Here is a 25,057-nt window from a genome sequence, read left to right on the forward strand (position 1 = left end):
TTTATTTCTTTCTTTTTCTATCTATCTATCTATCTATCTATCTATCTATCTATCTATTGCTTAAGATAGCAGATTCCCTTTTCCATCTCGTCTTTCTCTGATGTCTTCCTTTTATTTTTTTTTATTTTCTTCTATTTTTCTTCCCTCTATTCTTTCTTTCTTTGTTTTCTTTTTAATATCAATTTTATTTTGTTTTTCTTCTCCTCCCTCTCCTCCTTCCTTTTCTTTTTCCTGTTTTTTTTTTTTTTTTTTCTTCAACGTTGGGAGACATTAAAGGGGACCTCCGGATGATTTTCAGACTTTTACATTTGAACAACTTTAAATTAGTTAAACTCAGTACAGAGTTTCACATTTATAGTGATTGGGATGAGGAATGAGAATATTTTCAAAATGTATAACAATAAATTGCAATGAACAAGGATGATGACATGGCAGCCTCACCACATAAGAATACATGAGTTGGGGATCAAGGAAGCAGAGCAAAAGAAAAAGGCATGCATAGATTCGTCACAGGTGAACTTGTTGAGCAAGCGGCATTAGTTACGTTCAGACGACAGGCCCTAACCTCGAGGTTAGGAAACCTCGAGGTTAAGCTCCTGCCCCTTTGAGTTCGTTGATTTTTGTGTCCACACGGTGACAAGTGGGACCCCCTGCGGCTCGTGGTTAGAGCGCTAATCATAAGATTTCTCGTGGCTCCTAACATCGAGCTAACTTTGAGGTTAGCTAACTACGAGTGCGTCTTCACGGCCCTTAAGTACAAGCTTAACCTCGAGGTTTCCTAACCTCGAGGTCAAGGCTTGTCGTCTGAACGTAACTATTGTAATAGAATTACACTGCTAAATTTCTGAAATATGTGAGGCTCTGATGTCATCGACACTGTTCAGTGTAATTTGTTTAAGATTTTCAGTTTATTTGTTTCTCTGCTCAAGGACCACAATAAATTCCACGAATCTATACATGGAGCTGTCGATTTACGTAGGCGCCTAGTAAATGATGTGAAATTATAAAAATCGTCTGGAATGCCGCTTTAAGCAAAATCTTTCACCAGGAATCAATTCTTACTTTGTTGCATCAGATAGAGGTTCCATAGGGACAGAGGAACGTTTTATTTATTTATCTTTTTTAACGTTCTTACGTACTTACTTATTTACCCATTTTTGTTTGTTTATCTATTGTCATCATCGTTATCATCATTATCCATATTCTTTGTGTTTCAGTTTAATTCACATTGCATTTCATAATCATAGCATTCATATTAGATGTTTATATGTGCAGAATTAGGAATTCTCTTCCACTTATGTAGATGAGGCTTCTGTCGTTCTATAACGTTTTGAGTTCAATACACATTGTACGCTGTAATAGATTGTGCGTTCAGTCACGTGACAGGCAATGCCCTAATACAACTGAGATTAAAGTTTTGTGTGTTTTTTTTTTTATCAAAAGACTAATGGTGATAGATTTGAGAGAGAGAGAAAAAAAAAGAGGTAAGAGGTAAATGCCTGTAAAGTAATTTCATGTGGTGTTTAATTCATTTGTGCCTTCTTTTTCTATGTGATATTTTGGTTGCTGTTAATTTTGTAGAACTAGCATCTGTTGATAATTTAGCTATTCAGTACCAAACATAATACCAGTCAAATTTATGGCCCTTTATCAAAATATATATTGATCGTGACGGAAAGAAACTTACTAGCTGGTCTAGAGTGAAGATCAAAAATTGAGAATTAATTTATGGACCGTGGGTCCAGATGAATGAAATCAAAATGCAGACGACAAAATTACTTGGCTCCAAAACAATAAGATTTCATCTCTGACTGACAATAACGCCATGATGACCAACATGATCGACGTTATTACAGTGCTGACTATGGATCTGCTGTCGCTGTTTACAATAGATGTGATTTCGATGCAATTCAATCTCTAAGTAACAGTAGAAATAATTGTGACACGTCGCACTTACGTGCAAAATTTCATATTGCAAAAGAAACGGTAAAATATATAATGTAACCGGACAATGTTTCTTGGATAACACAATTCTTTTCTATTCGGTATCACTTGACTGCAAAGTCCCTTTCTACATGATATTCGCATAATGTAGTAACAAGGCTGCAATTTAATTTCTTATTATGTACTCAGTATGAGCGCTATTTACAGAATACGAGTCCAACCTTTAGAATGTGGAACACTTTTATCAATATCAGGCGTAGAGAATGACCCCAAAGACTGTAGTCAGTAATCTTTATATGACTTATTCATTCTGTATCCAATAATTATAGTCTAAAAGATTTGAAGTTCTAGGCATTAAGTAGCAAGATGTATTAGTAAGCATTGTATCGTAGATTTATTTCGTATAGACAAGGGTGTCATTTCACAAAGAATGTTATGATAGTAGTTTTTGGTGGAAAGGCAACATCTTTTGGAACAGCCAATCATGAAGCACGATTCCTGTCATTATCATGACACTTGCTATTCCAGCAAGAAATTCTATTACAGCTTGCAACTATTTTTTTTTTTTCTTTTTAATGAAATGGAACCAGAGGGTCCTTTTTTGTATCTTTGAATTTCTCATACTCGTAACTGGGAAGAGACGCTTTCATCATTGTTCTTTTATTGGAATTAAACGTCATATCCTGTTTGGTTAATCCGATTCAACATTGTTTCTAAACAAGGACTGTCTTCTTTGGTTTGTGATTATTGTTTTGTCTAGTACTTCTTCGTTCAATCCTTAGTTTTATCAAGAAATAAAGTAATAACCAGTTTGAAAAGAAAATGAAAACATGACATACGCATATCATCATCTTCATCGTCAAAATCATCGCAGCTGATATCGTTATCAAAATCATCGCTGTCGTCAACATCCTCCTCCTCCTCATCATCATCATCATCACCACCACCTGGGGTCACCATTATCTTTAATAACAAGCAAGTCAAAATAACTGTATAACTCTGACTTCACAATTACGGTATTTTTGCAGCATTGTTTATGGGAAATATTGAAGCTGATAGGCCCAATTATGCCATATTCCGCAGAATTCCGTCGATATCATAAGTATATTTGGGCATTGTTTGTCTCTGACACGATCGCCTCACCACTATTGAATTTTATGAGTTCACTCTATAACTTCATGTGGTGACTTTGAACACTCATCACTCATGAACACTGTCGGTGATGAAATCATGACGTCAGATTTGTATTACTACCATTAGGCCTACAGTTTGATGTTGTGCGCACTTCTCTACATGCAACAGCGCCATCACAAGGTTTAGGGCGAGGCTTTTCGGAATTCATTACGACGCACAGACAATAATTTTGTTAGTTTTGTTTGATAATAATTTTTCTCCTTGTCTGTATCCAGAGTAATAAATTGGCCTGTGGTTGACAAAAAGATAACGAGTTACATAGGCAGTCTTTTGACTCTCTAAAAGATGGGGGGGGGGGTGATCTGCCTTCAAATTTTGCTCATGCAGCAAGCATAAAAGCAGGCATTATTATCTCTGCACTTCATGGACAGATCAATCACTTTGATATACAAACAGCATGACAAACACAAAAAGGCACACACACCCACGCACAACTTTACAATTAAAGGGAAATTCTGAACCAGTTAGGCCCCTTAAATGTTAATCTGAAAAGAAAGAGCATTTTTTTTTTCACAAGCACGACAGTGAAATCTTATTGAGATTAAATTGAAAGGAAGATAAGAATTCTTTAGAATTCGCCCATTTTTTTTTTTTTTGGCAAAACAGTTATCCAACAGTTGAAATGAATATGCAAATGAGTTATAGTAGCTGATTATGTCATTACTTCACAATTTTTCATTTACATTTATGATACTAAGACATGACAAAAATCAATTCCTCTGCAATGAAAGTTTAAAACAATTTGCCCATGGCTGAACAACATCAAAATAATGATCAGTGAAATACTGTATGTAGGATTAGAGACCGATCATTCATTTGATCGACTGGTCAAATACTGTTTTTGAGAAAATTAGTGAAACCTGACAATTTCACAACTTCCCTAATCTTTGTTTATCTTTATCAAATTTTCACTGCTGTGGTTGCTAATTAATTTTCTCTCTTCTTTTCAGACTAACTTTGGACTGTTCTGGAATTCCCCTTTAATAATTCATGTTTTCTCTTTTGTGTTTGTGTGTGAAATAGGCCAAGTAAGATGTACATAACTCTTGAAGTTTTTCTCTCATTTCTCTTTCTATTGCCTTCCTTTTTCCCCTCTCACTTTGTTTATGGACCCTTTAGGAAAACATGTCAAGCATAAACACATCTGAAATGGTGCTGTCCATGTGGGTTTTTTTTTTTTTTTAGGCTTGTTTGGATGTTTTTAATCAGTTTGTTGTGATATGTTGTAGATGTGCATTTTGATCTGTAATATCCATTTACGTCTGACTTAACAGAAACACACACACACACACACACACACACACACACACACACACACACACACATTCACATGTCAGCCTTTTAAGGACAGGTTATCAACTTGAATGCTTGAAAGAGAAAGGGAAAAAAAGGTAATTGTTCAGTTGTACACTCTTCACCTCAAGATACAGCTTTATTCATTTCATGTATGAATTCACTCCTTGTATTTAACACTACAGTAAATGCCACTTTCCATTGAAAGTTAGCCACCTTGGAGTAATATGATGTGTGAACTGCTCACCTGTAGTGAGTTGCACAGAAGTGGAGGCTGTTGTAATGATAGCACTGCAATGGTATGGGTTAATATTTCCCCCTGCAAAATATGTCAGAATTAAGCTGGGTGGTGCATATTTCTAAGTATGCACTGCACCCATATCAACAAATACATACAGCAGGCGGAACAGCCATATTGACAAGTCAATCAGTTATATGTTCATATGACAACAATCACCGAAAAACTGACCTTGCTCTTTAAATAAGTTTATTCAGTCTCCACAGAACAGAACATTTTCACTCCATTGGTTTTGCATATGAGTTCAACAGCCTGTGACTAGAAAGCAAGAATGCTTGGTAATTTGGGTGGAAGACAAGAAATCATGAAGTATCTTTAATCTGCAACTATAATACTATCATAGTTTGCATGACAATGCATAATCTGATGATGACAAGCTCATGGTTTGAACACATGTAGGAATGACTACTTGCTATACGGATGTGGGAATAAATGATTTGGCTTCCAAAGTAATACTGAACTTACCGCTTGAGATACAAATATCAACAACCAAGTATGTGATTTCATGGATTAAACCAACTATGTGATTTCATGGATAAAGGAACGAAGATGGTTCAGTCCTTCTACGATGCTCAGAATTTTGTCTGACTGCCCTTGTTGCAATTGTTTCTGCTCTCACAGTGAAATGCTCAAGCAGTTTTGCTTCCCTCCACAATTTTGGTCTTGCTTTCAAGGCTTAGGCATGGGGATGGGATGACCGAAGCACGCCCTCTTGTGACGGATGGTTAGCCAGAGCACAAGCTGCAATCCAGCAATAAAACCATGTAGACTAGGGAAGATTGCATAAATGTGCAATACTTTCTAGGCACCGGATTTGTGTTGACAATAATAATACAGCTTCATTCTCTGCAGTTCTGTTGCAGTCAAATGTGTGCAAAAATGTTGCCAAGTTGAAGAAAATACAACAAGTGATGACAGAAAGAAATTCAGACATCTGTGTGGAATTAGTGAACCCATCTTCTGTTCCATTATCACTCATGGAATGTTGGAGTAAGGAGATTCTAGGTTTCCTAGTACCTCCTTGGTTGGAGGTCAACAAACTTTCACTAACAGCAGCAAGCATACATTATACCAACCTTTCACATCTTAAAACATGATCATACAAATCATGCTTTTAGAAATTCTCGTCATGAAGAGATGGATTTCTCGGCATAATCAGTAACCAAACTCTGATTATGTATTTGCAAGCTACGCTGGGTGTCTTTGCTCCAGTATGCATACGTCAAGTATGGCTTGGTGTGATGGAATGCAATGATGAATGTATCGCTTACATAATACACAGAGTTACATTCAAAGACAAGAACATTTACTTTTTTTTAATTATATATACAATCAAGCTGTATTCATGCCTTGTGAAGTAAAATGGTATTCAGCGGAGATGATAGCAGAAGTGTAAATAATCAAAAATATAATATGCTTATAACATTCTACGTGACTAATTCATGAAACACAAAACATTTCTCGCTACATGATGTACCATGCTCTTTAAATACGACTTCAAACACCACAAGGCCACTACCTGTGCTTTTATATATACCCTTCATGATGTCATTTTATAATCCTATTACTGGCCTAACCATATCAATAATGCTCATTTCACAAAAGACATCTGCATATCTCTTTCCTCACAAAACACTCAAAAGTGCCGACAATTCTTTTTGTCTAAGATAAGAAAACAACATTAGGTTGGGATTTTTCTATAATGTCATCATATTAATCATGCTCCCCCTCTCTGATCATCTAATCAATTATGCCGCGATGAGCAAAAGGAGTAAAAGCAGCGAGGGAACACCATTTTATTGATACTAGTGTAGCAAAGCGCATTTCATTGCCATATCACTATTGGCGTACCGCATGAAGCGGATTACTGATTAATTGGGCCAGCAGTACAACATGGCTTGCTGTACTATGATACAGATTTATGTATTTGTTGTCACAGCAAAATCGTATGATCAGGACAAATCCTGTTGAGGTAAAGTGGAATTGAAAGTACAATGACTAAAGCCAATGAAAGGATTACCTAAAATCAAGTGCATGCAGTAATGCCAAAACAGTATAACTAAAAAAAAATGAGCTTTTAAGTTTTGTGTGTGCACGACAGTGCTAGATTATGGAATACCAAGAACAGTTACAGAAGGTGGACTGTATGAATGTAACCAGTACAATCACGACTGTATACATTATACATTCTGCAGAAGAAAAGAAAATATTAAAGTGGCAGATTTCTCATTATTTCAAATATTGCCACACTGTTTATTTGAAAACAGTATACCTTACATAAAAAGAAAGTGATAGATATCAAAAGTCATCAATATAATAAACTGTGATGCTACCAACAAAACAGCCAAGGCAATCAACGGAATATCGAGAAATATTTTCCTGAAAATAAAGAAATCTAATTATGTTAAATTTATCAGCAGCTACTAAAAACTTTAGCCACAGACAGCCCAAACAGGAGCATACATGATAGCTTTATGATAACATATTGTGATATGTAAAGTCATAAGTGTTCACACACAGCCTTGCCATACATACTTGAAAAAGAAAAAAAGATACAGAATAGGGTTCATTTGAGATGTGCAAAAGTGAGACAACACATGTGACCGAGAGTTTTTGTATCAAAGCTAGAGACACCTAATCAACCTGCAGTTTGCGCACTTCCAACAAAACCTGAAAAATCAACCTGATGTACATGTACCTCGTACATTTCAAAGAATAGAGCTGCATGAATTCATATTAATGTATCTAATTAGTTGCAGAATGTTTTTAACTATTTGAACAGGTGACTATAGCCAAGATTTATTAGTGTGCTGCAGCAAAACAAGATAAAAACAAAACACAACAATACAGAAAACAAACACAAGAAAAACCAGACTATTACTAGACTTCTTGGTAGACATCCTACAGAAAGAGTACTCAATGTCTAACCTTTCTTTCTGTCCAACATCAGTGCATTTTTAATTTTTACTCGGGTGTACATTTAGAATACATGCATAATCTTTAGGGAGTGAAAATCACATGCAAAAAGATTAGTTTGCCAGGATACCTTTCAAAGAGTACAGCTGAGTGCCACACTTTTCTATTTTTTACAATCAGTGAGTCTACTTTGCAGATTCTGTCTCCGGAATCATGGATGACGTTTTTGTTTTTCTTTTTCTTTTTGATATGCATCATGTAATGCTTGCTGCAATTGACCCTCTCCCCTAAGCTTAGATATAATGGCTAATAAAGCAATCAACTAAAAAGAAAGAAAGAAATAAAATCATCAATGGAGGCGCCACCACACCTCGCTCAACTGCCATGGCAAGAATGATTAGCAGGCCGGCTAGCCGATGGTGATAATTAAGCAAGGCCCAAGGTAGGCATGATTTCTTGATGAGCATCTCCAAAAAGAATAAAACTTGCCGCAGTGCTTCCACCTTTTCACAGATTCCTATCCTCAGATTCCAATCACTAGTGTATTATTCAAGACTCAGAAACCATTCATCAAATAGAGGAAATACCCCTACTAGCTACAGGTGATGGAACTTTTTTGACGTCATGAGCTGTCAAACTTTTCTGCTATATGTCTACATTAAAAAAACACTAGAGATGAAAGAAAAACAAACATTACATAATCGCAAGTGTATGAGTGATGAAGCAGTATTGTCCTATCTCAGGGTAACATAATTAGTAACTAGGCCTGTACATATGTAAAATGCATACTCAAACACATGTACAATGAGAGTAGAGTTTTGATCCTTCTTGAAGGAAGGCTGGGGCGGGTCTCACAGTTTGCGAGTGTTGCCAAACCCTCCCGACCCGGCTTGGCTGGCTCCACCAGTAAACCCAGCCTGCTGACTGAGGACTGCCTTCCCGGCAGCGAGGGTCTCTTCTGAGAATTCGCGTTTTGTTGGATCTTGAACGGCAATACCGATGTCAACATTAACGCCCTTCTTCCTGGCCTGGCCTGCTAATGAAAAAAGGCAGTTGACCACCTGTGTTGGGGGGGGGGGGGGGGGTAGGGGTAACAAACAAAAATATCACAGTGTTACCAAGAAGGGGACATGTCATATACATGTGTACTGTAAAACAAAAGAGCATTTGTGGTATTAAAATTTTGAGAGTTTTAGTTAACGGCTCTTTTTGCATTCAATGCCAGATAAGCAAACAAGAGCTTTCATGTGCATTTTACTTTCATGAACCGAAATTTGCAAAAGTTTCTGGTCTGAAGGAAGTCAACACTCAGATAAGTCATTCATTGCCACTGTCTGATACATAATCTTTACTGTAGGCCTGCATGCTACATCTTGCCTTCGGCTCTCTTAAACTTACAGTCAATTAACCCTATTCTAACTGGGCTATTTCAGACCAAGTTTTTACTGGGGGGGGGGGGGGGTCAATTTGACCCCCCCCCCAGATCTCGGCCCCCGATGGTGCGATTGCCGCAAAATTTTGCCTGAACATAGAGCCAGATGTCAACTACATGATTACATGGTCATACAATAGAAAAATGTTGATTTTCTATTTTAAGTAAATTAATGATGCAAATTTATGCATGAAATCATATTTTCACCTGTAACTCCATTAAAAAGACTGAAGGATTGCTAAATTTTTGTGTCAAAATTCCTCAAGACACATTTAACAATTTTTTTGTAAAAAATAGCACAATCAAAATCAATTTCTTTTTTGTTTTTTTTTTTTGTTTTGTTAAGTTCTTATGTATTTAATTGCTTTTTCGACCTTTTGTTTTCCATTGTTTTTTTTTCCAAAATTTGTTGCAGGCACTTTTTCAAGTTTATCTATACGAGAATTGATTACTTTCAATGATTTAAAGGGGTGAAATAATCTAATTTATGGCAATTTAACCAAAAAAAAACACAGACTTTGCATTGGATTTGCACACAATATCATGAATATGAGCTGTTTTCTGGTTGACATGCATATGCAAAACATGACGTAACATCAGAACGGTGTACCCTGACGTCGCAAATTTGGTCTCAAAATATGCGGGAGACTTCAATGTAAAAAGTCTTGAAACGACGTGGCAAAATCTTTGCGCGTTGCGGAATCGTGGTGCGAAATGTCGATTTGACCCCCAGTTAATATAGGGTTAAGTCAAGTTTCGTGCACCCATTCTCAGAAAAACACAATTTTCTTTTAATCCTTAGAAAATGGTGCATTGTCAGGATGTTTAAAATTATGAAACAAATCACAGAGCAGCTTGGATTCTGCAGTGACTTCTTAAAGGAAATTGTTTTGTGAACAAACAAGAAACAGATGCAGTGTGATCAGAGGTTGGTTGACTTTTGCAATGAATTAACTCCCTGTCTGAATACCCAAAAAAAAGTCAGAAAAAAGAAAAAAAAAGAGGAAAACTGAGGGGGCTTGTTTATGTCAATGTTCTACATTGGCAAGTCGTACTTACACTCCCCACATCCTGTTCTTCGTACAGGTCCACCGTCTGGAATAGGGAGGAGTTTGGCACCCCGTAGGCCTCTGCTGCCTTCAGGAAGGAACTGATGTTTTCCATCTGTGTTTATAAAGCAAGAAAACAGAAGCACCAGAGGTATAAATATCAGAAAGGCACAGTAGGTACAGCAGCTTTCATAATGCATCTGTAGGTGAAGCAAGGAACAAGATCATATCCCTCTTGCTGAAATGCTTTTACTGACTTCCCACGAAACAATGTGGACTATCTAACTACTGTAATGGCTTCCAAGCGTTTGCATAATCAAGCCCCCATCCCACTAGTTCTCTGTAGTCTTCTACCATCTTTCCCGCGTTCACACTAGACCCAAGTCACAAGGGCAGCCAGGAGAGATCTTATCCTATTTACGACTGACCGTCCACACTGCTATCTGGACTGTCCCCGAGCTGTGGCGGCAATCAGGCTTGGGGTGATCTAGCACTGCCATTTAATGAACAATCGATGAACACGGCTGGGCGCTATCAACTACAGCTCAAGGCAGGGGAGGATCCAGGAATTCCGTAAAGGGCAGGCGCCTTCACAAAATTAAAGGGGGGCACACTCCCCCCCCCCCATTTTTCCTTTTTATTTCCTTTGGTTTAGCAAAAAATAAAAAGGGAACGCACACCCTGTGTGCCCCCCTTTGGATCCACAACTGCAAAGTCACTATCGTGTCCCCTCCAAATTTTGTCCCCAGACCCGACTTGCTTTGGGGATAAAGGGGAAAAATTCCTCGTGAGTGTCCATACTACGCTTTAGGAGGGGGAAGGTCCTGGGGTGTGGGACTTTCCCCAAGACACATGGGGAAAATCTGTCTGCAAAACCAGATCTTTGTTCATCGGCAGACAGGATTCTCCTCCATGCATCAAGAACATTTATAGTAAGAGATGAACACGTTCTCCAATCTTGCAAAACTCATCTCTGGAATTAGCTTCCATTAAACATCCCCATTGTACCCTCAACATGCAGTCTTTACAAGACAAGCAAAGATTTATCCACAGAACTGATTTTCCTGTACTTCAACTTTGTAAAGTGCTGTGGAATCAATGTGTGTAAGAGCACTGTGCCTGCGCAAATACAATCATTGTAAGGGGTTTTGGTTTGTTTTAATAGGGCAATACCAGTGCAATGTTTGGTATATTCTGAGTAAAAGAATTAAAATCTACATTTAGTAGAGCTCTTCTGTTTATAAGCTCAGGAAGAGATGTTAAATTTACTATTAGCATGCCCCTGAAAAAGAACCCTGCCAATTAAGTTAGACTTTGGAAATCCAATGCACCTCTAAGTTTTTAGGCATTTCAGTTGCCTTCATGAATGTGGAATATCCAAACATTAGGTAAGAAACATAAATATTCTAATTCTATGCAAAGATGTGTATCAGAATGGCTGTCAATAAATAGTAGTAATGCAACTCCTCTCATACCTGAAGAATCATGTTACCCAAGTTTGAGGTTTTTGGCTTACTATACAAATAAAAAACATCTTTGTTTGTTGTTATCTTTTATCCTTTTTTTTTTGGGGGGGGGGGGTTGGGGGTTGGGATGGATTATCCTAATGCCATTAAAAGCCAGGTAAATCACAGTATGATGTATTCATGAACACATTACAGGTTTCGTGGAGTTGACGTACTAATCCAAACCATTGTTCAAAAAGATGACAAACTCTACAGACAGAGCAAAATCTGAGGATTAGCATCTGAAGCATTTCTCCGGTAATGTTTGTATACATGTGTGGTGCACACATAGCATTTTCAATATTCTGATTTGTCTCTTCATTTTCTAATCCTTTCAAGGGCTCTTGGCATACCTACTTATATTCAGTACAAAATGTTGTGTAAAATGTGGTGTAAGATATTGCCCATTTATCCCACTCTACATTGCCTTACCTGTTTGAATGCAAAGCTCTGGGTGTTGACCTTCTTGATGGCACCTGGCTGGAGGTGGTTCATTAGACTGCAATCAAGGGGGAAAAAATAACACATCATTATTGACCTTCCATGACGCTGTGGCATAGTGGATAAGACTCCCAACTCCCGATGGGAGGACCTGAGTTCGAATCCCGCCCAGTGCTTACGTCCTTGGACAAGATGTTTTTACCCACTACATGTCCCTCTCAACCCAGGTGTATAAATGGGTACCTAGCAATGCTAGGGTAAATGGCGTATCCCTGCATTTCGGTGCAGGAGTAGGCAGGTGACATCATTTTCCGAAACCCTGTCCCCTTTCCTTCCTATGTAAATATATCACTTGTAAATATCAAAAATAAATGTGATTACTTTTTTTTGTATATAATTAGAAGTAGTGTAGGTTTTTATAATTGAATTCAAGGGTATATTTCCTTTTTGTAGCAAATTGCCCACCCGGCAGAGAGCTCCTCAAATCTAAAAGAACAACAAGAACAACAACTAGGGTAATAATAATGGCAGGGCCCTCTGGTAGAGCAGTGGCAACACTGAAGAGGCTACCCTGGGTAAATAAGACTTTATTATTATTATTTGGAAGCACATTTAATTATCAGAACCAACACTTATATCTGCATCATTATGATGATGAAAACTAAAAATGACAATGTTGATAACATCAATTATAACAATAACTGAACCTTATTTCAATTTTAGAAGCACATTTGATTATCGAAACCAATACTTATATCTGCATCATTATGATGAAAAAAACTAAAAATGACATAATGTTGATAACATCATAACAATAACTGAACCTTATTTCAATTTTAGAAGCACATTTGATTATCGGAACCAATACTTATATCTGCATCATTATGATGATGAAAACTAAAAATGACATAATGCTGATAACATCAATCATAACAATAACTGAACCTTTAATATTTCAAGTTTAGAAGCACATTTGATTATTGGAACCAATACTTATATCTGCATCATTATGATGATGAAAACTAAAAATGACATAATGCTGATAACATCAATTATAACAATAACTGAACCTTATTTCAATTTTAGATGAATATACCTTCAGAATAATGAACTGTTATCCAATTAGTAATTGTAAAAATCATTATAAAACATATCATGGTGATGTGGTTTAATGGGAGTTGAAGGGTTTAAAGAGGAAATCCAGTCCAAGTATAAATTAGTCTGATGAAAAGAGTAAAATCTTATGAGTTCAACGTTAAAAATTTGACTAAAATCGGATGAAAAATTAGGAAGTTATGACATTTTGAAATTTTGCTAATTTCTACAAAACAGTTTTTGTACAGTGGATATGAATATGCAAATGAGTGAGCTAACCATGTCATACCCTCACAATTTTCCATAGATCATGTGCAATAAATGATGAAAATTCAATGTTTCTGTCATGAAGTCTGAAACATGATGTTATTCTTGGTTGAATAACTTCAGAATAGTGATAAGTTAGATATACGAGGATTTGAGCCTAGAGCATAATTGCGTTTGAATGAAAAACTGGAAATTTCACAATTTTATGTACTTTTATGGTACGTTGCGAGGGAATAACATATTCACTTTGCCATTTGCATATTATTCATATTGACTGTTCAAGAACTGTTTCCCCCCCAAAACAACAAAACTTCAAAATGTCATAGCTTCCTTATTTTTCATCCGATTTTGATCAAAATTTTACCAATGAACTCATAATATTTTACTCTTTCCTATCAGACTAACTCATATTTAGACTGGATTTTCCACCTTAAGACAATGACACCTTGCACTGCACTCACTTGCATAACACCTGGCCATCCTTGAGGCACTCTGCAAATGGAGCCATTCCGGTGTTCTGATTCTTGAGTTTGATTCCGAGGAGATTTTCAATCCATCCCCTCACCTTTATCTCATCCTCCACGCTATATTTTTGGTCCCTCTGATTTCAAGAGGCAGAGAAGAATAGAAAGAGAGAATATATGAACACACTGAGGAATATTACACAGGCTCTACATGTACAAGTATATTCCTGTTATAACAAAAATGGTTATAATAACAAAATTCAACATACAAGGCAAAATTCATGGCCCAAAATTATTAACTAGATGATATACTTTATATGTTCACATGTAACAAAATTTTGATATAACAAAAGAAAACTGCCTGTCCTGAGCATTTCGTTATAATGCGAGTCGCCTGTAATACACAAACCATCAAATTTTGCAGAGAGGGTTGTCAAGTCATGTTTTAAAAGGATGATCACAAAATAAAATTTGGAAAAGTTTGCTGTCACTGTGAAGTCATCTACAGTATGTCCAAAATCACCATGCTGTTTACCAGATTGTGAATTTTACCTATGCTAGAAAAAAATAAAAAAAGATTATATGTTGGTAGATCCCATCATGCATTTAGTATCCGTGCTTAACTTCAAACATTTTACCAGCTCCATGCTCACCCAATACTGTAAAACATGATATATTCGCGGCATGAATTTTTCGCGAATTGCAGCTGACGACCTCTTTTGCGGCATGAAATTTTCGGGAACTGCCACTGGCATTCAATGCATATAGTGTGGACAAGAACTTTCGCGTGCATTTTAATTTCACGAATCTTGGAGCTCGCGAAATTCGCGAAATTAAAATGCACGCGAACATTCCTCGTTTTACAGTATTGAAGACAGTGCTACCACATACATGTAGGATCAAGTACCGTAACTGTAGGCTATACGTTAAATATTTCATGAGGTTTTTATTTTTGCGAATCTTGCGAGTCAAGCAGTATTCGCGAAAATATTGACTCTGATCCCGCTGTGGATGTGACATGTGCATGTACATTTCTCCGGTCAGGACAAACTCCACGATCACGAATTTAACCACTCGCAAAACACGCAAAATATATGGCATGTACAGTAGCTCAGCATTTTTGCAAACTCATTATAATTTTTCCTCGTTTGAAAAATATGAGCTATACAGTACCTACAGGTACACATAGAATATACACCTGTACGTACTGTTAAACTGTGCCTGATGAGTTAGCGCTAAATGAAAGACTTCATATTTAGGGAGATACTGCACAATGATAAATGTACAATTAATTAATTCACGCAATTGTAACATAACTTTAACAAAATTAGACTTTTGTCTTATTATTTGACACTTTGTGCAGAATGGGTTAGCATTCTTGACATCCTTTGAAACAAATATCATATTTAGCAAAGTAGGCCTACAAATTTATATTATTGAGATAGTTCTGAGATTAAAGATTTCACCAAAGAAGAAGCAGAGGTATAGTATGGCTCATACAGCAGGCAGAAAAATCAACATGCAATTGAAGGGGTCGGTGCAATATAGTGCTAACCCACACATTGTTCATTTTGAGATACAAGCTGTAATCGCTGTTGAATGTTTGGAAAGTCCATACATTGTACATTGATAAAACATGAATGCATGCATTTTTTACCATCTTATTGGTTGAATTCAAATATGATATTTTCACGGAGGTTAGAGTGAAGGATAAGGATTATGAAAATGCATGTAACTCAATTTTGACAGAAGTGTGGGTTAGCACTATATTGCACCGACCCCTTCAATTCATAACCATGCAGAACATTATCATGATGTGTATCTATTCCTCTACCTATCTATATCCTGCTATCTCCAACAATGACATTCAATATTTCCCGCTCATAATCATCCATCCAAACACACGATTAAATTTCATGTAATTTTTCTTTATTGTGCATATATCTAAAACACTCTTTGCAGCCAAGTGAATGGTTTGGCCACATGAGGATATCCTGTTCTACCAGTCCATGCTTTGAGTTTCCCTGTAACCAAACTCCCCTGACCTGTATAACGAGTAAAGTCACCATGGCAACAGCTCAAACACACTCAAACATACCCCCACCCCCTCTCAGAACCTTATAATAAACTATATCAGGTCAGCATGAAGCACCGGTGTTCAAGCACTGGGCGTGGTACCCGGTGAAATCTCTCGTCCCATTTACATACCATACTCGATGCCCTCGAAACCTGCCAAGTGACGTGTTTGGTACCGAGTCTCAATTTGACCAAGGAGCTATTTGTAGTAGCTCCTTGATTTGACTAGGTATCATTCCATCAATGTTCAACACAGAGAATAAAACGGATGCCTAGAGCGACTGATTTATCAATGACTTCTCTCTGCAGAATTCATTCTCTTTATAACCTTGAGACCAATTTACCTCTGCCAAAGGAGTTAGAAATTTTTTTGAAAGCCATCCTTTGTTGGTCTGTCCTGCAGGCAGTATTATAGCACTCGCAAAGTTATGAACACATTCTGAAGAAATTTTCAAAACCAGTCTGTTGCCATAAGGAGGATAGGTGATTAGTTTGGGCGCTGGGGGGGGGGGGGGAGGGAGAAAATCTAGATCATGATCTGGAATGAGGACCTTTTTGATGGAAAGAGTTTCTGCTACTGTGGGATAACGCCATTATAGGCACCTAATGCATAATCTATTTCTATGCTGTTCCGGACCCTTAACCTGCTAAGCCTTAGGCCATGGTGGAGGGCTGTACTTACAAAGTGCTTCCAGTTCTAAGATACATATTTTCACTTCCCTTGAATTAAAAGTTGTCATAGGTACATGAAGAGATGAGGGCAAACATGTCTGACTGCTTTTTCTTCTAATCAGGAGGAACTTCTAACCACATTTACATCATATTGACCCTGCAGCAATGTTTTTGTAGAGCAGACTGCGCATCGCTCCAAAAACATGCTTTTCTAAAGCAATTCAGTTGTGAATGTTCAATGAAATCTTTACAATTTTCAGAGAGTTGATAGGGTAGAAGATCTTTTTCCCCATTGACGTAAGTACATGTACTTCTGAATATCAGCTACTTAAACATTCTACAGACCATCCCCCCACCCCCCCCCCCCCAAAAAAAAGCCCATTAATGTAATAGCGATCGTGCTGGTATGTCCATACTAGTATTATTAAAGCGTTTAATTATCTCTAGTTTTGCAGTTTTGTGTCCCCCTCCCCTCAATCTGCTAATGTTTTAGTCTTCTTTCAAGGTGTGTTTTCTACCATCACAAGCAGCCTTCCAATGATGGAAATGATAAATGTTTTTCACTTCTTAAGATTTCAGCATATCACATCTCTTCAAGGACAAGTGTGTGATGCAAATGGCTACTCGACTGTGAAATGGGCAAAACTTTTGGAGGTAACAGACCATATCATTCTTTTTTCCTCCAACTGCACTGAATCGGACAGAGCGTATGCATCCAATCATGATTCAAAGTCAAGTACGCTTCTGAAAGACATTCTTTCTTTCTTTTTTTTTAAAGAGTCATGCCAACATAATATCTACACAGTCAAATAATGCAGGTTCTGTAAACAGCTGGTAATAAAAATGTTCCTGTAAAAGAAAGATTTACTAACATTCTGAGAAAATTTGTGCAAATCTATTACAGATACCATACTGTTTTTGGCTAGACAGAAAGCTTGTCTTGGGGCTTTCTCAGCAAGATTATTACATAAGGCATATGAACCTGATTGAGCATTTCCAGAGTATACTGAATGCATTTGAGTATGAGCGGGTAGATGGACAAGCTTGTTGCTAGGTCTGTAGAGAAAAAAAAAATCTGTAAATATGCATAGAATTATGAACAGGCCTCTGTGGAGAGCGTTCTAATAATTAGGGCTCAGTCATTGAAACAGTCAGAACAAACCGTTCAGGAATGATATTCTGCACATGCCTTGTGCATATTCAGGTTCACTAAAATCATCATAGACTGTGGTCCTGTTCTATCGTATCATGAAAAGCACCTTGAAAAGGCTGTCTGCATAAGTCTACTATGTCTATCAGCCTATGTTCGCTACTACAGAGAGTAAGCCTACACCTTTCCTGTGTTACGATTCTAATGAGGAAATATTGACCGTACTCTATCAAGTAGACAGGCATGCTGTTTGTCTTGATATAAAATGGCCAAACGCTCAGACACGTGGTAGTTGACACAGCCCCTCCACTCACACACCTTGCTCAATGTAGTGAAACTTTGCAGTCTTTGATGCCAAAGACTTCTGATGACCTTGGATTCCATGGAATGTATGTTTGTGTTTATGTACACTATGTATGAATGTACATATGTCGTATGTTAACATGCATATAGTCCCTATACTATGTTGTTTTAAATATAAAGGCCTATATCATGTATACAGTGTGTATGTTTGTACTGACGACTGTTATATAGAACACAAGAGGGAAAAATAAGTTCTGAGGTATACACATAACAGGCCTATCATTCCATATGTTCAACGATGAAGAGCTAGGTACCCATGTTTGTTTGTAACACAACTTTTGGGGGACCATAAAACATCAGCAAATTCTGATAAATCGTCAAACTTTCATTTGTAACTTGAGGTGTGACTGCTATAGAATACCTTAAAATCTCAAAACCCGACCAGAAAAGAAAGTTATTAATTATTGAAAATATACGATATAGCACCATCTACAAAAGAGGTAAGAGGGCAGCATGCATTCAGTTTTATAGATATTCAACAGTCTTTATTTAAAAAAGACCATGCTCTCAAATTTCTGTGCGATGTTGCCCCATATTCTCATATTCTCGAACCTTCCGACTACAGTACAGAGGACACAGCCGGTGGTTTTCACTCCTCGCCTAAGTGGTAATGTCTCGAGGAGGGTTCCAGGAAGACGGGAGAAAAAAAAAATAGTGGGGGATTCTCTGCACCCAAATTGGTTGTCTCTGATTGATGAAGCAGTCTGGGCCCATGACGCACATTGCCCCCTTAAAGGGAAAGTTTCCCCAATTATACACATGGGCTGACAATTCAGCAATATCAGTAGAACACATCAGTGAAGTTTGAGGAAATTTGGACAATCCATTCTCAAAAGTTACGAATCTTTAAAATGTTGATACTGCCATCACTGGATGATAAGACTAAAAAAATTCTAGACACCACACATGAACAATGATTTAATGATTATATAATGAGAATACCCAAAAATTTGATAATTAAAAGTACACACTCCTTTCACTTGTTACTGACATAATTATATCAAGGGTAATATTATTCCCCTGCTTTCTGAAAGGGGTAAGTCAATTGCTTTTTCATTAAAGGGTGTGTACAGTTCTGGTTGAGGTGAGGATTTACAGTAGCTTTTAACGTTTTGTGAGATATTCAGAAACCACTCTATGAGATGTCAAAGAGCATGCAATTCTAAGGGGCATCAAAAGTTTATGTGATGAAAATCAGTTTTGAAATGGCTGAGATATCCAGAAACATGGTGAAACAAAGAGATCCTAATAAAAGGCGTGGCCTGTCGCCTTTTTATTATTATCACTTTTTTGGATATCTAAGCCATTTGAAAACCAATTTTCATCAAATAAATGTTGAATCCTTCTTAAAATGACATGCTCTTTCATATTTCATAAGAGGTTTGTCATTATCTCACTTAGAAATGTTCAAAACATGAATCCCAACCTCAACCAGTACTGTACAGTCCCTTTAAGGTAGAAAAATGAAATTTAGCAGAAATCTGCTTATATTTTCTTTGTATTGTTCATTGTTTTGCAGGGACATCACAGACTGGTGTAGTCTTCTCATCAAGCAATGGTGGCACCAAAACTTTTAAAAATTTATAACTTTTGAATGGACTGAAATCAGATATTCCTCAAATTTCACTGATGTATTCTACTAATATTGTTGCATTCACTCAATACATAATTATAATATATATATATACACAAGGTATCATATTTAGGTGAACTTGTCCTTTAAAGGCTGCTGGGAAGAAAGCTCTGGCATAAACATATACACAGAAGACACAGCATAGTTTCAGTTGTGATAACCTTCTTCCCCTTTTTCTCTCTACTTTCATAATTCGACTTTTCTTTTCACAGCACTACAAACTTGTTTTGCACATAATGTATACACCTATTTGTATGTAATGTATGTGTGTGTGTGTGTGTGTGGGGGGGGGGGGGGTTGCCACACACATGATATACATGTAGGACCTACGGGTTGTACAGGACTGTACACATCTGCACTCTTCAACATGATTCTTATTTTGAAGCTTGGCTGAGGACATCCCGTAAATCTATCAAACAGGTAACTTATATGGTAAGCACTGTGGGCACTTGTGCATACAGTAAGGAGTTGTCCTGATAGGGTAATAAGTAGGCCCTAACAATGTGCATACAATACAAAGTGAAATGTACAAATATCTTCTCTAGACTATGTTCCTTAAAGAAAATAATGCTTATAAATGATATGAGTATACTTAAGAGGAATGTTTCTCATTTGTATTTGGAAATCATGAATTTAAGACTTTTTAAATCAAATACCACTCTATAGGCTGTTTCACTTTCATTGTGGATAAAATGCTATAAATGGCATCCACAAAATGCTGTGTACCATACAACATTTAGGTCCCCTAACAGAAACAGATTTTTCTTTGTAGCTTCCTAAAACTTAAAGTACTTGCAAATCAGCACTCACTTGAAGTTGATATACGTGTAATATAGACCCAATCGTTGCTAAATTAATCTGTTCTCACAGTGGCATGGGGTGAAATTCAATCAAAAGCAATGGTAAGAGGCAGAATCAACCAATCAGGGAAAATACCATTTAATGGCCCAGGGTACGAAATATCGGGAGATATAAAGCATCTTACCGATTCTCTTCCTCTTTTACTTCATGTAGGGCCTACACAAATATTCATAGAAAAAAAAATACAACACACACACATGTACATAAAATACATGTACCTGATGGTACATGCCCTTAGATATGTATGGACATACGTATGGGTGCGTATAATGCATTCTAATACATGCAATAAATTCATGAACACATATTTACACATATAGGTCGTGATGGGAGTGAGTGTGTGCATGCCTGCATCCGTCTGTTTGTCTGTAAACAGTGATTCAGTGCCACAGAATGCTGCTTTCACTTTAATAGTAGCACAGAGCACACCGCCTATTGGCTACTGTCCTACATGTACAGTAGCTTGATTTAAAGAAGGGTGGGGGGGGGGGGGGATGGGAAAAATCCAAATCGTCGGTTGAGAATGATAAGGGCGTTAAGTTGCCACTAAACCCACAGTGTTCAAGACCACTTAACGCCCTTCTCATTCTCAACAGACGAAATTTGCATACATTACATCCTCTGTCATTTGCGTGTTTCATGCACATAGAAATTGAAAGTGTAAGACTATCAGTAGAAACATGCTACTCATTTACAGTATTGCCAAGTTCATTTCTTTCTTTGAGATGATAAAGATACTGGGCTTGGATATGACTTTATTAAAATGGCAATACGAAGTGCAACCTTTGAGTACCATGAATTCAGGGACCAGGATGTAAAACCTGGGTTGTCCAGTCTGTACTGTAATACACTTACTGCCTGAGAACACACAACAGGGAGATATGGATTTTTTTATGACAAACAGCAGAGGAATTCTCATATCCTGCGACCTTTACCCCATTCACGGGTCACTCCAGCGTGTGAGGGGTTAGAAGGCAAGGCACAAGAATGTTCTCTTCCGCAGCCATCCACCTGACACCAGATGAAAATAAACGATGTCTTTCTGTTATTCAGTCCAAAAATTGGTTCAGATCTCTTGAAACCCAAGCCGCAGTCTGACGCAGCACTTGTGAAATGCAGCTCCATAGTTTGAGAGCTGTTTTCGTATCTTTTGTGACTATTGTGATAAAGTAGGCCAATCTTCGGTCGTGTCCTCTATACACTGGTCCCTAATCTCTACGTCACGACGTAAAAAGAATAAAAGAAATATAGAGTCTAACATACAAGGAGGTGTTCCTTACATTTGCAAAACATGACTCCAAAAGTGGATTTTGGCAGCCGCAAGAATGTGAAGGACTGGAAATGATGTAAAGGAGGCCTTACTGCATTGTATGCGCACAGATCCAATTTCATTCATATGTATACTGTAGCCCTCTCAGTGTTCACATTGCTTGAACATGGTTTCAAGCACAAAACTTCATCTAGATTTTAAGAGAAAAAAAAAAATCAACAGCTACTCAATCTCTTTCCTAACTCCACAGAACATTCAATGATATCATACTGATATAACCCACAGTGGTATCAAGTCATCAACTACAACCACCTCTGTCTGAGAGCCAGCACTGCTAAGTTATTGAAAATAGGTCTTTTAAAATCAGGGTGTCAATGGGTGTCATTTATTGTTATGATCCCTTTCACTAAAAAAAGAAGAAAAAAAAAAAAAGGAATTTGTGACCTGGCCAATATATAGCAGGTTGTATATGTATGCTGATCACATCATCTCATAGTATGTAGGCCTACTTGAGATAAAATAAGAATGCTTTATAAAAACATGAAACAAAACAATTCCATAACTTTTTCATTATACGGCCAATTTTTATTGACATTTTTTACTATTCCACTTGTATGATCTCACTCCATTCAAGTGAACTTTAATGTACAGCAGAGTTTTGCTCGAATTATGAGCAGTCAATACAAATTCCAAAGAAATCCTATTAAACTCAATTACTTTATAGTCTGAATCCAAGGCTAGATATTTTGTTGGTGTTTTTAATCTCAAGAGGTGATGGAGCAGGGTAATCATTTGACACTAAAGGCTGTTTGAAATGACGGTCTATGTCTTCCAGGCCGTATAGCCATTTGGAGTACATTTGAACGCAGTCTTCCTATTTCGTGTGCATCATATCAATATCATACCATGGCCACCTAAATTGCATCTATACAGGTACAGACCTGTAATAAAACACACAGGTCACATACCTTGTTTTCAACCTAATCAACATGTGGGTGTGAATGGAGACTGCAAGAAATTCACTTTGGCGAGTTCGGCTGCTACACCAAACAAGACCACAGAGATATACGCTTTAGTGGATAGAAATTCATTTAATGATTTGTAGGCCGCGATCTACACGAAACACCATGTGGATATGGTTAGATAGAAATCCATTTGGCAATTTGTAGGCTCCTACACCAAACACCATGATGATGGAGGCCCCTACACCAAACACCATTATAATGGTGACCCCTACACAATACAACATAATGGAGACCCCCTACACCAAACACTAAGATGAAGGGGTACATTTCACCTCTTCAATCATTCTTTTATGTGTTTCTAAGAACGGAAGATGGCAGGAATATTCACTATCTATTAATGTTTATTTTTTTCATATTTTACTATTCATTTTCATGTGCATATTTGTGTAATGATTTCTGTACTTCATAACTCATTTTTCCTGCGCCTTGAATGTTAGTTATGTGGAATTGGCGCATTATAAGTAGCCTGTATTATTATCATTATTATTATTGTTATTATCTGTAAGGCAGAATGAAAATCCATGATAAACTAAGATATGAACAAATATAAACCAACTTATCACTGGGACTCTCAAATACATCTGAATTGGGACAGCCTTGCTGCTCGATGGTATCCCTTTACTACCAGGTCTTCAAGTGAAGCTGTGAATAGAATCAACTCCTGTGAGTTTCTTGTTTTACTCAGTTCTCGTTGTTTTGTTTTAATCTGTAGTCAGGGCAAAATTGTGTAGTGTTCATAGTGACCAGTTAATCTGATTCATTTGCCCCTAAAGTGTCCATTACACCAGCAAAGCTTCTAGTCACATCTGCTTTGCAACTGACAGAGGAGAGCTGCTCCCTCTTCCAATATATTCTCCCATCCCCGTACAGCTATCTTGGTCGTTGTGCCCATTTAACAAAATATAGGGTCTATCAACATGGGGTGCTTCATCTCTCTCACTCAAGATCCTGATTAGGTTTATGAATCATCCCTGGCAGATAGATCCTTCTGTGCTACCCTTGGGGAAAGCCTGGGAAAAAGGATCAAGAATAGGAACCGAGCCCGAAATTAGAACGCCCTCCCGATACGACCCCTCTTCCCTTCCCCTACTTCTGTCTAGAAGTCACTGTCTTCTGGAGTGTCTAAAAATCACACGGGACAGCCCCTTTTTGGAGCAAAAAGAAGAAAAAAAAGAGATGGGAATGAGAAAAAGAAATCAACACTCTGCAGGATTAAGCTATCTTTCTGTCTAATAGAAATTTATTCATACACCACTAATGTATGCATTAAATATAGACACACATCTCTGTATGGATAGATTGACATGTGTAAGATCATGCAATACTGGTATTTAATGACCTGAGGAGATATGAAAGGGAGAGTATGGTGTATTATGCACAGTCTGTTTAGGGAAATAACCTTTTTAATAGCGGGAAATTGTGAAGCAAAGACGGCACTAGATAAATCATTTAGCAAGCATTAGAAGCTGTGTGTCTTGGAACAAAGAAATCCACTTGAAGACTATATAGTTGTCCTCCTTTCTAATCGGTGGTTAGTCGTCATAATGTGCTTAATTTGCTTTCACTTTCATGACTGGGTCCATTTTATGCAAAACCCATTCAAGAACACGCACAGCTTTGATGGTGATGGAAAAATGTGGCTTTACATGGGAATCCAGTCTGCAATATGATAATGATAATGATGATGATGATGATGATGATGAAGAAGATGATGTTGGTGATGATGATGATGATGAAAAATTTGGCAACAACATGATCTCACAATCAAAGACGCTTGATAAACAACAACATCTTCAAAGACAGCACGTCTCAGGCAAAGACGCACATCACCTGAGACGCGCTGTCTTTGAAGTTGTTGTTGTTGTTGTTTTTCAAGCATCAAGGTGATCTGCATAATATGCTTGAGGACCGCGCGATGTCCATTTGTTTTGTACAGGATTAGCGCGCACTTTCCTGTCTTTGGTGGAAACCATAGGATAATATGGGCAGAGAAAAGCCAACTCTGGCTATTCAGTCATTTTTACTAGACAGATAAGAGTACAGGGAAAAGGGGGGGGGGGGAGACTGGAACTGAGGAGTGTACCACACATGGGCATCAATCAATTAACG

The 25,057-nt window shown here is 37.5% G+C and overlaps 1 protein-coding gene across 2 annotated transcripts in view; it reads right to left on the bottom strand.

Moving 5' to 3' along the window:
- Window positions 1–4,546: 4,546 nt before the first annotated feature.
- Window positions 4,547–25,057, bottom strand: part of LOC140236702 (myophilin-like) — a 33,650-nt gene continuing 13,139 nt past the window's right edge. For both annotated transcript variants that reach the window (XM_072316623.1, XM_072316624.1), the window contains exons 2-5: window positions 13,896–14,035; window positions 12,064–12,130; window positions 10,137–10,241; window positions 4,547–8,706 (exon numbers count right to left, since the gene is read on the bottom strand). In XM_072316623.1, the coding sequence (XP_072172724.1) occupies window positions 8,497–8,706; window positions 10,137–10,241; window positions 12,064–12,130; window positions 13,896–14,035 (522 nt within the window). In that variant the 3' untranslated portion in view covers window positions 4,547–8,496. The remainder of the gene's footprint in view (window positions 8,707–10,136; window positions 10,242–12,063; window positions 12,131–13,895; window positions 14,036–25,057) is intronic.

Source organism: Diadema setosum, chromosome 13 (genome assembly GCF_964275005.1).
Source record: "Diadema setosum chromosome 13, eeDiaSeto1, whole genome shotgun sequence".
Classification (NCBI taxonomy): Eukaryota; Metazoa; Echinodermata; class Echinoidea; order Diadematoida; family Diadematidae; genus Diadema; species Diadema setosum.